Source organism: Rhineura floridana, chromosome 19 (assembly GCF_030035675.1).
Source record: "Rhineura floridana isolate rRhiFlo1 chromosome 19, rRhiFlo1.hap2, whole genome shotgun sequence".
NCBI classification, from domain to species: domain Eukaryota; kingdom Metazoa; phylum Chordata; class Lepidosauria; order Squamata; family Rhineuridae; genus Rhineura; species Rhineura floridana.
Genome location: NC_084498.1, coordinates 5,001,109 through 5,018,039, shown reverse-complemented (window position 1 = coordinate 5,018,039; position 16,931 = coordinate 5,001,109). Strand labels below are relative to the sequence as shown.

At 48.2% G+C, this 16,931-nt stretch overlaps 1 protein-coding gene across 5 annotated transcripts in view; it reads right to left on the bottom strand.

Annotated features, from left to right (window-relative positions):
• The window catches only part of ATXN2 (ataxin 2), an 88,312-nt gene that overhangs the window by 2,136 nt on the left and 69,245 nt on the right, over window positions 1-16,931 (bottom strand). For 3 of the 5 annotated variants that reach the window (XM_061603489.1, XM_061603484.1, XM_061603485.1), the window contains 5 exons: window positions 16,334-16,518; window positions 15,617-15,749; window positions 5,038-5,091; window positions 2,487-2,623; window positions 747-974 (listed from right to left, as the gene is read on the bottom strand). In XM_061603489.1, the coding sequence (XP_061459473.1) occupies window positions 747-974; window positions 2,487-2,623; window positions 5,038-5,091; window positions 15,617-15,749; window positions 16,334-16,518 (737 nt within the window). The remainder of the gene's footprint in view (window positions 1-746; window positions 975-2,486; window positions 2,624-5,037; window positions 5,092-15,616; window positions 15,750-16,333; window positions 16,519-16,931) is intronic. The other 2 variants (XM_061603487.1, XM_061603488.1) reach the window with 1 other exon arrangement.

Genomic DNA, 16,931 nt, shown 5'->3' with positions numbered 1-16,931 from the left:
CATAAATGGTGTTTGCAGACTTGCTCGACAGCTGGGAGACAAAAGTCTCTTGCCACATTCAGATGCAGAACATAGAAGCTGCCCCATTGCCAGCAACAACATCTAAGTGCATGGTTCAGGGAGACTTCTGATTGCCTTGCAAAAGACCTTTTTCAATATTTAGGCCTTAGACCTAAAGGCTCCTTGACTCACCCATTTTGAAGAAGGGATCTCTCTCTCATAGCTTTGTTCTTAGGCAGGCCACTACCCTCTGCACACTGCGACACTCGAAAGCCCACTTCCACAATGGCAGCCAAAGACCTAGAGAACCCTCAGCCTCCGTGCCAAACCCTTCTGGCTTGAGCTGATCAGTAGCAGCTGTGCTACCGGCCATCAACTAGTGTGAAATATTCACAATGCACGTTGTGCTCTGTTCAGCCTACCTTGAAGAGGGGGGTGCCCAGATGCCAATTTCTGCCATGGGCAGCTGCACAGTGTGGAACATCAAGCAGCCTTTAAAAATCCATAGTCCAGGGAACCCAATGTACTTGTGAACACATCCCACTGGACAGAGATTACTCTTTGTGCACAAGTACTCTTTAGACATTCCAAGCAGGCCTTTGGTGCATTTAATACACACCCCCATGGCCTTCCCTAGATCAAAGAAGCCTGGGGTTACAAGCCCACGTTAAGGAGAAATTGCTCCCACAGTCTTCACCTCCCTGAAACAAAGAGCCATTCAGATTCCCAGGCAACATCATTGTTACCTGGGGGACGTGGGCCATGTGAGGTGGGTTGGTGTAGGCAGGCTGGACATGGGAAGGATGGATGGCGAAGACAGTCTGTTGTGCCGTAGGGAAGCTGCTCTGAGGAGACTGTGCGTTTGAGCCGGGGGTCATGGAAGGAGGAGTTGGCGCGAGACCGGTGTGGTAGATTGCAGACTGTTGCTGAGCATTTGTCAAGTGGAGGGCCTGCGCAGCCTGGTGTTGATGGGCCTTCAGAAAGAGGGGCAGAGACAGAAAAAGGGTTCACAGGCGTAGCAGTGACCTGACAACATTTACCCACAGGAATACTTGGGCTATCAAGCTACACTGGGATTGCAAAACCAAGGGCTTTGCCAGGTTTCCCTCTACTGCATGGCAAGCTGGCAGCAGCAAGGATATCAGAACACGGCAACCTCGCTGGGAAACCGCAGGGACAGAAAAAGGACATTTCCCAGTGGTGAAAAAGTTGCATAATTTAACATGCTTGACACTAACACGCAGAGTCACAGAATAGTAGATAAGGCCATCAAGTCCAACCCCCTGCTTAGTGCAGCATTATGGCTCAAGGAACCTCAGATGTGTTGCCCCATCTTTTATAATTTTCAGAAGCCACCCTATTCTTGTGATCAAAATATGTTTTTATTCTTTTTAATATTGCATTTTAGATTTTGTATCCCACCCTGGGACCTGTTGGTGAAGGGCAGACAATAGATAATAATCATAACCATCATCAACCAGGGGAGGTTGGGGACTCTGCTATGGGTTCAATCTACTCAGATGAAGGAAAGAGCTGCATTCTGGACTCACTGTGGCACTGCTTCCCAACTGCAGCCCGCCAAACATCAACACTATGCTTTCAATGCTCTGAACTGCTATTTTTCTATGTGTTCATCTGTTTGTAGCTTATCAATCATTTGTAAGCGGCAGCAGGTATTTTTCAGTGGTGAGGAGCTGCATGTATTTTATGAATAAAAGAATAATGTATAAATAGTGGCTCATTCCATCAATTCCACTGGGAGGCCAGCTCCATCACGTTCTCTTCCTCAGCCTTCACCTGATACAGCCATTCCAGCAGCTCTGCGGAAAGAAAGGCCAGCCCTGTCTTGCGCCTCCTGCCCCATTCCAGCAGGCCATAACAACGTTTGCCCAAGTTTGCTTCCCCCCTCTTCCCTCCCTGTCCCTTTTTCCTTTTGTATCATGTCTTTTGGACTGTACGCCTGTGGGCAAGAACTGTTTTGTTTTAATTGACTGTATGTGAGCCACTCTAGGTACATTTTTAGATGAAGAGCAGGGAGCTGGGATGCTCTAAATAAGTAAATATATTCTATCTTTTACTCATGAATCAGAAGGCCTTGGATCTTTTTTAGAAATAGTTTTTTAAAAAAAAATGTAACTCAATGGCTGCAATCTAATACACACTTACCTGGGAGTAACTCCCACTGAACCCAATGGAGTTTACTTCTGAGTAGATAGGTATTGGATTGCAGCCGAAGCGGTTTGATTGGCATTAGACCTGCATCCACCATGGTGGATGATTCCCGCTGCCAACTCTTTCCCCCGGTGGCATGAGCAGGCTCCCATCTGCAATGGACCGGTGAGGCAGCCCTGGTGGGGGGGAGTTCAGCCTTGGGCTGCACAGACCCTGGACAAGGCGGTGTCTCCGAAGCAGTTGGCACAGGCAACGACACAAGAGGAACGGGCTCCTCTGTTTCCCCCACACAGATGGCCAGTCATATCGCTTACCTGCACTGGGCTGGGGGCTGGGTGACTTCCCCCGTGTTGACTCTGCTGCTGCCCTGTGGGGGTGGCAGAAGGCTGTGGGTGCGGATGCAGGGTGGCGCTGGGATGGGCATACTGCTGAGCAAGGGAACCAGTGGAAACTAGGAAGGAAAAGGAGGAAAGGAAATGGAGGGCGGACACCAGTTTCAGATTAGCACACATGACTCCCTCAGCTGTGAATGCTTCTCTTGTAAAGTGGCTGCTTTTCTTTCCTCCACTCTAAAACTCGGATCCATTTAAATCAATACAAATGCCAACCAGCTGGGATTCATTCTCTACTCAATCTCACTTTTTCTTGTTGCTGTATCAGCCTATGGAGTCTTCTTTAAAATCTGCATGGCTGCGGGGGAAAGCATGAGGTCAAGTGGGCAGTGTGTGGAAGGGCAAGGCTAATTGTTGAGCCCTCCCAACCCTCTCCTGCTGCAAACGGCCATCTAACTCCAGGCTTCATAGTCTTCTGGTCCTCCTGCCTTCCAGGATGGGGAAACAGACACACACTTGATTTCAGTCGCAGAATTGTACATCACGCTACATGCAGCATTTAGGTTTCCTAGCTTACAATCCTGGCCACGGACCTGCGGCCCTCCAGGCGTTGTTGGAGTCAACTGCAATCGGCCTCAGACATCATGGCTGGTGGTCAGTAACATCTGAAGGGCCACAGGATCCTCATCCTTGCCTTAAGACTCTCCATTTCCTCTTCAAATCCACAGAGGAGATACTTTTCAGTCCATTAAGTAGACTAGTAGACACTTCAGTCCAAAATAGTTTATCTTACTAGCAGGAACTGGAGGAACTAGCTCAGGGCAGTCACATTCAGGGCTTAGAAAAGCATGTCCAAAGCTTACTGCCAACAAAGTAGGAACCCAGAATCTGCATCAAGAAGGTTTTTTAAAAATCTTCCTTTATAGGTACAGTACCAGATGCAAAAGGAAAATACATCCAGAGAAAACACCACCTGCCTTTTATAGGACAAATCATTCACATGATTAGTCCTCCACTCTCCCCAAAAAGGCAAAACAAAACGTCAGCGTAGTTTCGTCTGAACATGTTCTTAGTCCAAACTGATCTGACTGACCATCTCCTTCTCAGCTCTAGGTTTCCCATCATGCCATGAATGGGAGCAGCTGGGCAAGGTGGCACTTAGTTGTCTACAAGGGATGTTTTTTTAACAACTACAACATGTCAACAAGCGGAAGGAGAAAACAGCAACAGCAGCAAATGCTTTGGATATGAGCAGGAGAATGTGTAGAAGGAACAAGCTGCTAATGCAATCCCAAAGGGGGGGAGTTAATAGTCAAGGCAGCAGGAAATAGAGGTACGGATAGAAGGAGGGGCCAGCCAAATTAAACACCCACTTAGATTATGTAGGAAAGAGTCGGTGTTTTAAGTGGATTCTGAAAACTGGTTGAAGGTAAACAAAACCATAATTAGACAGCAAAAGAGACCTTCATTTGAATCAGAGAAAGCAAAGAGCTCAGTGTAAATACATTCAGAATGTCAACACATGTTACAGGTGGACAGTAGGCTCAGGTTTACATACGAAGGTGTATTAAAGGAAATCGACTTGTTGAAAGTTTCCATGCACCAAACCAAGCTATGCATTACAGCCTTCTAACCAAATGTAATAAGTTAGCAGAAGATTCCTGGGACAGCTTCATACCAGAAAGTTGCAATCCAAAAGGCTACAAACACAAAGGGCTCCGTTGTGGATCAAGATGAGCTCCCACTTTTTCTAGCTAACAGTTCTAGCTACATAAAGCATTCTGTTACAATGGATCTTCACGCTCACTCAAATATGCAAGAAGGAATAAGCAACTTTGGAAGAATCAGAAAATCAGCCTGTGTGACCACAACAGTGCTGCAGAATCCAACACTGCATGCTGAACCTTCTTTCAGCCCATCCTCTGCTTTTTCAAGGTTTTCTAGCCCTCAACATTAAGCAAGCAGTCAACATTCTGTCTGCAAGGGCCCATGGCTAGGTTAGGTCTTCTGTGGTCACAATTTCAACACTCAAGACAAGGCATTACCTTTAATTTCCAATCTTGGCCTTTCAGACTTCCTTTCCACACCCCAAAGAAGTCCTAATCCCTCCTTCCCAAACATCGAAACCATGAATTCTGCACAAATTATTAAAGATCACTGTAAAACAGACAGCCCTTCCTTCACAGGAGAGTAGACTATGCTGGCCCAAGGAAATGTAAGGAGCAAGCAAACAGTCAAGCAAGCATCTGCACAACTGGACCAATTTTTACCATTTCCACCAACATCAATTCACCCAGTATTGGTTGTCATCTTACCTTCTATGTCTGTCTGAAAGAATATTCCTTAGCGATTCATAAAGCATCTTTACCTGTCCTACAAGTCCATTGTTTCTCACTGACAGAAAAGCTTTTCCTAATTTTGAGTAGGTTTGGTGCAAAGACAGAGGGAATCTGTTCAACAAAGCTATTCCCCCCCCCAGATTCTTTTGATGTTTACTGTACAAATAAAAGTTAGTACAAAAAACCCAACTCACTGGCAAAGTAGAAAGAAGGGCCTGTCTCCTTGCTGTAGGGTATTTTGGGACATGCTGAATTTGGGAAATAGAAAGGGAAATTAGCGGCGTGCCACAAGATGAGAGCACCACTTCCAGTGTTCTGGAAAGGTTAACAGTCAATTATTGTTTTCATGCACAAACTGATTTGCAAGTAAAACAAGTTAAAAAGATCTTCAACCAAACACGTCATCTTCTGCTGGTCTTCATCAATTTTAAGATGTCCACTATTTCAAATTATTTCACATTCCATTAAATAACCACAGCATGAAGAATAAGGATAAGTGTTTTATCTGATTTGCAATTAAGATAATAGCAGTTCAGACTGCAATCCCAGAAAACTGGATTTCCTTAATATGCATAGCCCACTTTTCCCAAATATTGTTTAGTTCTGCATACTGATGTTTTTAGCAGAGACAGAAAAACTAGATGGCTTGGAGAGAGAATCAGATACAGGGTAAAATACAAAGCAGAATCAGAAAGAATAACAGGAATAAACCTTATATGGGTTTATTTGACTTTAAAACAAGCCTTTCAGTCTTAACAGATGGTAAGCAATTAACAATCGCTGCTACTGACACACATTTATACAAATGGTTATTAGAATAAATATCTTCATAGCAAATTTATTCGATCTTCTAGATACAGTTTTTGGAGCACTAGAGGTACTGCAAATCAATGCAGAGTGCCCATTATATAGCTTCACTTTGTCTAGATCACTGGCCAATGAAAATAACAATATATCCCCTCTTAACATTTATTCAATATTTCACACAATTCTCTCAATAATCTACAACAAATGTACAACAAATTTGTGAGACAGGTCAGTATTATCGTCCCTACATTTCAGACTGGGGAGGGGGAGAGGGGACTAGCACAGAAAACTGACTTACTGATCACCAATGCATTTCTGGCTGAGGTAAGATCTAAGCCAAAGCCTCCCCTTCTGTGCTAGAGGTAGCCAAGTTGGTGCAAGCCAGTCATGAAGGAGGTATTAAGCTAAACGCAGCTTGACTATGATCTGTTACAATATGTGGTGCTTATATCAAATTTGGCAAGCCACTAACATTTCTGATGATTTAAGCTTCCAAGGACCGCCTGTCTCAAGGTTTTGGTTGTGATGACTGGACCGACAAAAGTGACAAGGTTGTTAACAGAAAGACAACTGTCAGGAAAATTCTCAACCATCACCAGTAAGCTCTCGCTAGACACTTGGATGCATCCTGGTAAAAGTGATTGGAACTAGGAAAATAATCATGTATCAGCTTAATAAGCCAAGATATGAATGAGCCTGTGCCCCCCCCCCAATCATCTGAAGTTCGCTTAATTATCCTGACTTGTTCCAAAGCAGTTTAGCCATTGTTAACTGCTTACGGATCTCCTGTAGAGGAAGAGGCGCGCACACGCACGCACAGCTTTTTTTATGACAGTACTGACTGGTAGAGTGCCAGCTCCTCTTTTTTTTTTACTGCCTGTGCCAGCCATTTTGCGCTGGCACCCACAGAACTTTTATTAAGCAATGAGCACCTGCACCTCATTTTTTTTTAACCCAAAAAGCACATAGTCAAATAAATGAAATAGTTTCCCAGTTTGGGTGAAATATAGTTAGCAGAAGATTTCCTGGTATGTTTGGCCACGCAGAAGGAGGAATGAAGCTGGTGCATGCCTGGGCAAAAGGCTCAGCAGTATCTGGGCCAGCTCACCCGTCCATGAAGGCAAAGGAGCTAGTCGGCCCCAACTGCTTCCAGGAAACAGAACCAAGCAAATAATTCTTGTTCATGTCACAGGGCAGCTCCAGGCAGCTGGGCCTAACTAAGGCACACACCCTTGGAAAGCCCACTAACATAGTCTAACAGTCGGCATGTGGCTGCTTTGTGCCGGAACTGAGGACACGGCACCACAGAGCAGTCAACTGAAACAAGCAAATTCTTCTTGCGTTACAAGCATCAAGACTTTCCCAACACATGAATGAAGATGTCATATTCAGGTGAGAGTCTCACACACAACAAGAGCTGCGTAAGAATGGGATAATCCCCTCAGGAGATTTAAGAGCCACACAAAGTGTTCTACACAGGTCTTCCTACTTTTTACACTTAGGAAGCTGTCCTAAAAGTCTGTCCATTTAGCTCAATACTCTCTACACTGACTGGCACTCGCTCTCCAAGGTCTTAGGCAGGAGGTTTTCCCAGCCCGACTTTGCAGGTACCAGGGATGGAACCTTGGACCTTTTGCGCGCAGAGCAGCTGCTTGGCCCCTCAGCCATGGTCTTCCCCCATTAAAGGAGAACTGGCAATCTCACTGTGATGGGACTCAAACCTCTAGCCTTGGCATTACCAGCATAGCACCAGAACTATCTGAGCTACCAGGCTGACTAGACACAGCAATGGTGGCTTGCCCCAGGCTTCTTCTCAGATGCCTTCTTTCCAAACAGCAGCCCTCCAGATGAAAAGGAACATAATGGAGAATTGACCTTACCTGTGGGTCCTTCTCCTAGGCTTCTGATTGGCAGTGTTCCAGCTTAACAACAGACCTTCTAGGGGCTGCCCCAAAGAGTATCATCACCCTCTCTAAATCCCAAAATTACCCCTATAACCTACTCCAAGCAACAAATGGACATTACGCCAACTGTATCAGGAATACTCTTAATACCCAGTATCAGTTAAGCAATACCTGTAATCACATCCATAAAGCTGCCTCCAAGACAGCTGAAAGATGTCCTGAATGTAGCCATTTAAACAGGCTGCCTTAAGCCAACAAAGAATGGGGAATGGAAGTGCTCAGCTATCAGCCCACGAGTGTGCAGAACTCATCCTTGGCTATATTCCCAAGGCAGGATGCATGTTATAATTGCATATAGCTAGTGAGCCTTGCAGAATACCCAGCGCAGGGAGACAGAGGTTGGACACAGCTCAATTCATGCCAAGGAATCAAATGAGGACTTCATGTACCACAGGCACATGACCTCAACAGCTAAGCTGAACACTGCCTAGGAAATCTGTTCCCCAAACTGCAACACTGTCTGTGTGAAGGGAGACCAAGTGCCTCACATCCTTGGCGTGCATTTAGATTGCCAAAGAACAGCAGGGTTAGGCATTGAAAATGGAAAGTAACAGGGACCAGATGGTCCGAACATATAAAACCGATTCTGGCCTGCTTGCATTGGCTGCCTGTATGTTTCCGAGCTCGATTCAAGGTGCTGGTTTTGACCTATAAAGCCTTATACGGCTTGGGACCACAATACCTGATGGAACGCCTCTCCCGATACGAACCCACCCGTACAATACGTTCAAGATCAAAGGCCCTCCTCCAGGTGCCTACTCCAAGGGAAGCTCAGAGGGTAGCAACAAGGGAGAGGGCCTTCTCAGTGGTGGCCCCCAAATTATGGAATGATCTTTATGATGAGGTCCACCTGGCGCCAACACTGTTATCTTTTCGGTCCCAGGTCAAGACTTTTCTCTTCTCCCAGGCATTTTAGCATGTGTTTTAAAATTGTTTTGAATTTTAAAATTGTGTTTTAAATTGTTTTTAAAATATGTTTTTAAATTGTGTATTTGTTTTAATGTTTTTGATTGCTGTAAACCGCCCAGAGAGCTTCGGCTATGGGGCGGTATACAAGTGCAATAAATAAATAAATAAATTACCGTGAAGTGTCCTTCTGGTCAGAGAGGAGTGGAGCATACAGGAATGGGTTAATTCCTCCTGTAGGCAGAGTCAAACTTTGATGAAGTGTTAGACAGTGATCAGCTGGAAGGGGAGGGAACCACCCTCTAACTGCCAGTCATGACAAAGCTGACCCGGCGAGGCCGGCCACCTAAACATCGCCACAAACTAACGCAATGTGCGAACCGTGGATAGTAAAAGAATACGGAGTAATAGCAGACAGTGCAGGAGGATGTCATGGGAGGCCCACCCTACACTATCCGGGTTACTGCATGAACGTGATTCACCTATGGACCTCAAAGAGGAGATACTTCCCACCCCTTGGCCTAGCCACCCCTGCAGGGTGGGACTGTATGCTCCACTCCCCGCTGACCAGAAGGACACTTCACGGTAAGTCCAACTTTCCGTTCTTGGTCAGTGGGGTCATGGAGCATACAGGAATGGGATGTACCGAAGCAATGAACCCCACATCCCTAGAGGGGAATGCAGGGGTAGGTCACTACTCTCTGAAGAACCCTCCTGCTGAAGGTTGCATTGTCAGAGGTGAACTTATCCACCTTGCTGTGCCTGATGAAGGTGGATGGCTGTGTCCAGTAGCTGCCTTACAGATCTCCTCCACTGGTGCCTTCCTGTGAAGCGCAGCTGTGGCTGCTGCCTCTCTGACTGACTGAGTAGTAATGCCACTTGGTGGAGATCTGTCAGCAGCCTGATATGCCATGGACACACAGTCCCTGACCCATCTACTGATGGTGGAGCGTGACACCTTCTGTCCCTGTGCCTCCTTTTTGAATGAAACAAAGAGGGACTCCGCTTGACATCCAGCTTGTGCCATTCCTTTTCCCTAGTATGTATCAGGTGTGGACAGAAGGTAGGCAAGGAAATGTCCTGCCCCCTGTGGAACACCAAATGTACCTTGGGCAGAAAAGCGGGATCTGGCGGGAGCACCACTTCATCAGGGTGAAATGTGCAACGCTCCTCTCGGGCTAAGAGTGCTCTGATCTCTCCCACTCTCCAAGCTGACGTCACCGCCACAAAAAACACTGTCTTAAGGGTAAGTAACTTAATAAACAATGTTTAAGTTGGTTCAAATGGCGAAAAGCAGAGGGCTCTGACGACCATGGGGAGATCCCAGGAGGGAAATCTATGCAGAGTGGGGGAGATATAACAGATGCCCCCCTGAGAATGTGTTTAACCCTGGGGTTGGATGCAGCCTCCCCCTAGGGAAAGCACACTACCCAATGCCACAGCCTGCCGCTTCAGCACGTTAGGGGCTAACCCCTGATCCAGACCATTCTGCAGGAAATCCAGGATCATCCTAAGGTGACACTCACTGTGTATCAGACGCTTACACCTGCACCACCGATTAAAAGCCCTCCACGTGGTCTCGTAAATCCTCTGTGTGGAGGTCCTGCGTGAGGCCAATATAGTGCCTATGACTATATCTGAGAAACGCTCTCCTTTCAACGATAGCCATTCAATCTTCACATGTGAAGCTGTAGCCAGTCCGGATCTGGGTGGAGCAAAAGTCCCTGGGAGAGAAGGTCTTGTCTCCGGAGGAGCCTCCAGGGGGGTTCCGAGCTGAGGTCCACCAGATCGGAGAACCACGGTCATCTGGGCCAGTGGGGAGCTATGACCATTGCCTGTGCTTGAAGAGCTCTGAGCCTGCGTATGAACCTGGTCAGGAGTGGCAGAGGGGGAAACACGTACAAGAGACCCCGGGGCCAGGGCACAGAGAGGGCGTCCACTTCCTGAGCCTTGGGCTCCCAGCAATGCGACATGAAGCTGTCGACCTGCACGTTCATCTCGGATGCAGAGATCTATGCACAGGGTCCCCCACCTCTGCACCAGCTGACAAAAGACCTCCCTGTGGAGAGCCCATTTAAGAACATAAGAAGAGCCTGCTGGATCAGGCCAGTGGCCCATCTAGTCCAGCATCCTGTTCTCACAGTGGCCAACCAGGTGCCTGGGGGAAGCCCGCAAGCAGGACCCGAGTGCAAGAACACTCTCTCCTCCTGAGGCTTCCGGCAACTGGTTTTCAGAAGCATGCTGCCTCTGACTAGGGTGGCAGAGCACAGCCATCATGGCTAGTAGCCATTGATAGCCCTGTCCTCCATGAATTTGTCTAATCTTCTTTTAAAGCCATCCAAGCTGGTGGCCATTACTGCGTCTTGTGGGAGCAAATTCCATAGTTTAACTATGCACTGAGTAAAGAAGTACTTCCTTTTGTCTGTCCTGAATTTTCCAACATTCAGCTTCTTTGAATGTCCATGAGTTCTAGTATTATCTCTATCCACATTCTCAATGCCATGCATAATTTTATACACTTCTATCATGTCTCCTCTGACCCGCCTTTTCTCTAAACTAAAAAGCCCCAAATGCTGCAACCTTTCCTCATAAGAGAGTTGCTCCATCTCCTTGATCATTCTGGTTGCCCTCTTCTGAACCTTTTCCAACTGTAATATCCTTTTTGAGATGCCCTCATTTGCCCTCCTGAACCTGTTCTCTGCTTAGCCAATCTGCCTGGGTGTTCAGGGTCCCCTTCAAATGAACCGCTGAAATGGATACCAGGTGCTGCTCTGCCTATCTGAAGATGAAACTGGTTTCCTTCTGCAGAGAACCTGACCTCGTTCCCCCGACGGTTCAAATGAGCCATCATGGAAACATTGTCGGTCTGGATCAGTACATGGGCTTGTGCCAGGATGGGTAGGAAGTGCTGGAGAGCCAGTCTGACTGCCCTGAGCTCCAGCCAGTTGATTGACTGCATTCTCTCCTGCACCTGTCACATTCCCTGTGCAAATTGGTTCAGGCACGTAGCCCCCCATCCCGTGAGGCTTGCATCCATGGTAACAACTGTGGCTGAAGGAATCCTGAGTGACAGTCCCTTCCATAGATTGGGCAGATGGCAGCACCAGAGCAGAGTGTCCCTCACCTCTCTGCTGACTAGAACTGAGCCCGTCCACTGATGAGCAATTTTGTCCTGGAAAGGCACTGTAGAACCCACTGTAACACCACTGTAACACCCTGGAATGAAATCTCGCCCAGGGTACTGAGTTGATTGCCGCTATCATTAAGGCCTGGAGCTTGGCTAGGTTGCTCAGCTGGACCCTGTTGCTGCTGAGACAGGGAAGTAGTTGACACTGAAGTATGGATATCCTGTCCTTCGACAGAAACAACTTGGCCTGCTCCGTGTCTATCACTACCCCGAGATGTTGAAGGCGCTGCGTTGGTAGCAGATGACTCTTGGATATGTTGACAACAAAACCAGCAGAGTGCAGATACCAACGATGCTGGGGCAGAATTGGAACGTGCAGATACGCCTCTGTAAGGTCTGTAGAGGTGAGAAAGTCTCCGGGCTGAATTGCCTCTGCAATCGACTGGAGTGTTTTCCTGGGCCAGATGAACCGGTTCAGAAACTTCAAGTCCAAAATGGTGCGGAGGTTGCTATTGCGTTTGGGCATCATAAGGAAGACAGAGAAGACCCCTGACCCACGTTGAAGTGTTGGCACCTGTTCTATGGTGCCTATGTCGATGAGATGAGCTTTGCCATCTAGGGTTCTCTGACTTTTTTCCGGGTCGTGCACTGTGGGGGCCAATCTCCACTTGTCTCTGGGAATGGTTGAGAATTCCAGGGAATACCCCTTCATCACTGTGTCCAATACCCATTTGTCGGTTGTGGATGCTGCCCATGCCTCCGCAAAGAACTGCAGCCTGCCCTCCACTGGGTACCTCGCGGTGTCATGATTCAGCTGGCTTGGAGCTGGGCTTGGGCTGATGTTGTCTGCCGAATCTACCCCCCATGGAAGAGGCTCGATACTGCTGTTGAGCTGCATTCCAGGAAGAGTTCCAGGAACTTCTAATCTGTCTGTTGTTCCTATATGAGGAGGTATAACCTTTCAGACGAAAGGACTGCGCTGATTTCCTACGAGATTGCTTGCCCTTGTCCTTTTTCTTAGCCATGGGCAAGGCCTTCTTTTTGTCCTTGGTCTCCACCAAGTGGCAATCCAAGGACTTGCTCAAGAGGTGCCCTCCCGCATAAGGGAGAATGGAGAGCCTGGCTCTGGAATGGTGATCCACCTCCGATTGTTTAAGCCAAATGTTTAGTCTCACGACCACCACATATCCTAGAGCCCAATGCCAAGTACTGCAAACTATCCATGGAGGAATTGGCCATGAATTCGGCTGTCTTGGCTAACTTATTGAGTCCCTCCCAGACATGCCTGGTGTCTGATGGGACTTCCTCCATCAGTGCCCTGACCCATTTAACCGCTGCACGGCCAGAAAGAAGTTAGCTGCTGCCGTCCTCATGGACAGAGCCAAGGCCTCATGCGCATGCCGAAGGGCTGCATTGCTGTGCCTGTCACTAGGGTCAGACAAGGTGTCCCCTTCTTTGGGGATAACTGTCTTGGCTCCTAAAGCTGATACCGGCTCGTCTATGGCCAGAACTTTCAGGCTGTCCATTACCGGTGAAGAAAGCTGTATAGCTTCCTGAACAATACGTGGGCCTTTTTTGGTTTGGCTGGCTGCTCCCATTCCTCGTCTATGTCTTTAAACAGCTTCAGAAAAGGAATGTTAGTAAGCATCTCCCCTGACCTAGGGAAAACATCTGAAGAACCTTGCTGCCCTTTGTCCCCAACCTATGCATGAGAAAGGACCTCCTTGGGCAACTCCAGCTGCAGGCAGGCCATAGCTTTGGTAACCAGTATTGGGCAAATAAAGCCTCTTGTGCACTGAAGGGGGAAGTGGAGCATCATCCCCTGACAATTCTCCCTCCTCCCTCTCTGACTCTTCCGAATCTGAATCAAAACGCCCAGCAGTCTGTAAGGAATCTAGACTAAGGGCCTCTCCTCTGTAGGAATGCCTGGCCTCAGAAGAATGCCCCTTGCCATGCCCCTTGGACCTGTGGAGGTCTTTGTGTCTGGTCCTGCCCTTTGCTTTAACTGGACTGGAACCGAAGAAGAAGAGAAAGACCATGAAGCTGAGCTAGAAGAAGAGGACAGAGAGCGCTACCAGTCATGTCTGGGTCGCTTCCTCCTGTGACAGCGAGCTAGGTGCTTAGCCAATGAAGCCCCTGCTTCCCTCATCATAGCCTTACTAATCCACACCATCATAGAGGAGGAAGACCCTTCCTCAGACCCATGATGACTCCTGGTCCTCCTGTGGCGATTGCCCCCCCCCCCGCTGCGAAGATGCAGACTGAGCCAAGGTCCTCCCTGCTGAAGGAGAGGGCAACATGGCCCCTGCCACTGAGGCCAATGTGCTGAGAGGAGGTTGCTCTTGGCCCTGCTCCCCCCCCCCACTGAGAGACATGACATCATCCTCCATAGAGGATTGGTGCTCTGCTGACTCAGCCATTGTGATTTTTTGGGGGGGGTTACGTTGGGCTCCCCCATGAAGACCCCTCAGGTCGCGTTGGGCAGTTGTAACCAACCAATAGGAAACACCGGCTGCTGTCTACAATGACAAGCTGTCTATTCCTGCCTAAGCCGCGACAGGCTGGAACTTGCTAAGGCAGGGGGGAAAACCCTCCCCCCTCCCCCTCAGCTACGGTTGCTGCTGAGGAGATGCAGACAGGACAGAAAGGAGCAAATATCCCCCCACGAGAGGACAGGTTCTTCAAGAGCTGCAAGACGCCTCTAGCACTTTGCAAGGTAACTCACCCCGTGAAATCCTGCACTGTGACCAGGCGCTACGTGGCACACCGCCCCATGGCTCCAATTGCCGCTGCTCTGAGGCAATACGGGGGGGGGGGGTGCCAATTGCAACCACTCTGCTTCCCGGCTACCTCCTTCCCGCCAAAACACAATTCTTCGCTCCCCCCCCCTCCACTCTTCTGCGCTGAGAGGAAAAATAAGAGTGGAGCGACAGCTGCCGCCGCCCACTGCTACTGAGGAGCTACAGAAGGGCCTGGGACGATTTCCAGCTACCTCCCACAAAAACCAACCGCTGTTCTTGCCTCTCCTGCTCTTCAGACGCGGGGCTTTGTCTTCCGCCACCTCAGGGAAGCCACGGAGGGGCCAGAGACGGATCCCGGCTACCTCCCCCCCACTCTGAGGCAGAGGGCAGTCAAGCTCTGTGTAGCGGGGGAGGGGCTGGGACGATTCCCGGCTACCTCCCCACTAAGGGTGGATCGAAAAATGCCAAAAAACAAAAAAATGTTCTTCTCCCCCCCTCAATCGCCTAATCACTGATGGGCGGGTTAGACAGAGAATACCAGAAGTCTGAAAAGAAAAGACTCTGTACCCCTGACCAAGATACAGGAGCATACAGTTGACTCTGTTAATTCGCTGGAGGCAGAGTCAAGACTGGCAGTTAGAGGGTGGTTCCCTCCCCTTCCGGCTGGCCACCTCTGTTAAAGTATGACTCTGCCTACAGGAGGAGTTAACCCATTGCTATATACTCCACTACCCTGCTAACTGAGAAGAAAACACTACAAACACACTCTGCTGTTGAGGAAGTAAAATGGCTTGTGCCTGCTGAATGGTACTGTGTTTGAATGGGCATCAGAGTGCTACAAAGATTCTCTCTGCAGTGATTAATAATGTGCTAGCTCAGCCACATAAAGCAAGCGATGACATACATGTGTGAATTGGTCCTTGGTGATAAATCAGATTTCTAAAAAGGCTGCTGGTGGTTGCAATATATGGAGAAATTATGATACGCTGTTTCATAAGAGGTATCTGGGACAGGAAAGTCTGTTGTTCTTCCTTTACAATTGCACATGCTTGTACTTTTCTCCCAAACCTTGCTTGACTATACTGATCCCCTTAATTGGTTTTAGGGATTTTAAAAAATGACCTCAAACACAACGTGCTCAGTTTCTCTCATCAAGCCAGTAAAACAAGTCTCCTACCACAGGAAGAGATCCTTAAAGTTTCAGAACAGAAACCAAAATGTGTCCTACCATACATCGCGTGGGTCTGCTCATGTGCACCATACTGAGTAGCAGTGGAAGAAACTAGGCCAGGCTGCGGATGTGCCGGCGGTGCCATCATCCTGGCATTGCCCTGTATTACAGGGTTATAAACGTGGGGGTGCTGCATGGAGTACAAGAAAGAAAATAAGAAATAAGTCACCACTGGTACTTTCACAGAAGTAAAAAGCCTTTCTTCAAGTTAGCACAGGTCAGAGAGGCCCAAGTGTATCAGCAGACTCAGCTACACGATTCATATTTGAAGAAAGCTGCCACGGCTCTCCTCTGCATCAGATTTGCTAGTGCCTGTTATAATGGTACACAGGCCTCTTAAAATTATAGCACCGAGGTTAAACTGGGTCAGTGGATAACTTAAAACCTTCACATACTAACAGCAGCGGCAACTAGGCCAGACCGCATGAAACTTCTATGTCTTTGAGTCTGGCTGTCAATCCTGACTGCATGGAAGAGGAGTGGGCATTGTACACACACCCCTCTCCATCATGCAGACAGGGTATGATGTGACAAGGGCTCTGTGTGTATCACCAAAGGCAGCATGTAGCAAGTCAGGCGCTCGTGCCCGTAGGCTGTTTGAATTGTTTTGGAAGCACGGCATCACCCGTTATATACAGCATGACACTATACAAGGTCAAATTCCAACCACATTAGGGGCAGAACAGGCTACAAACAGCCCAGACAAAGGCATACCTGAGACTGATAATGTGGCACGTGCTGAACGAGAGGCTGATTGGGGAATTGTTGGGGGCTGTAGGCGACGTACTGCGTTGAATAAGCCGGCGGTGTAGCTACGATGGGAGCCCCGGCAGCAGAGGCAGGGTGCATCATGGTGTTTTGATGGTGCTGGTCTTGCCGCTGCTGAGGCATATTTGATACTGCAAAGAAAGAATGAAGGGCATTTTAAGGAGGCACCTTTCCCCTAAAAAAGACTTCGCCAACTTTTCTATGTACAGCTAGGTACAACTGCAGCCCACAGGTAAGTCACACACAGATGAAAGGTACACCTGGTAGTAGGGTTCAGGGTTCTCTCCCTGTGAGCAGGCTTCAAGGTCACAGGGGAGAGAGAGATGGATCAGCTCAAAGTGGGCTGGGCTATACATTCAGGCAGAAAGAAGGTGTCACAAAGGAGCATTAGCAGATATATATTGAGATACTGCTCTGGCACAACCCACCACCACTGCCACCTGTCGTAGCAACAGAACAGAAACAATAACTGCATGTGCTAGTTGGGAGCAAGTCAGGGAAGATGACAGCAAGATGAAGAGAACTTTCCCTCTCAAAAGGGCAC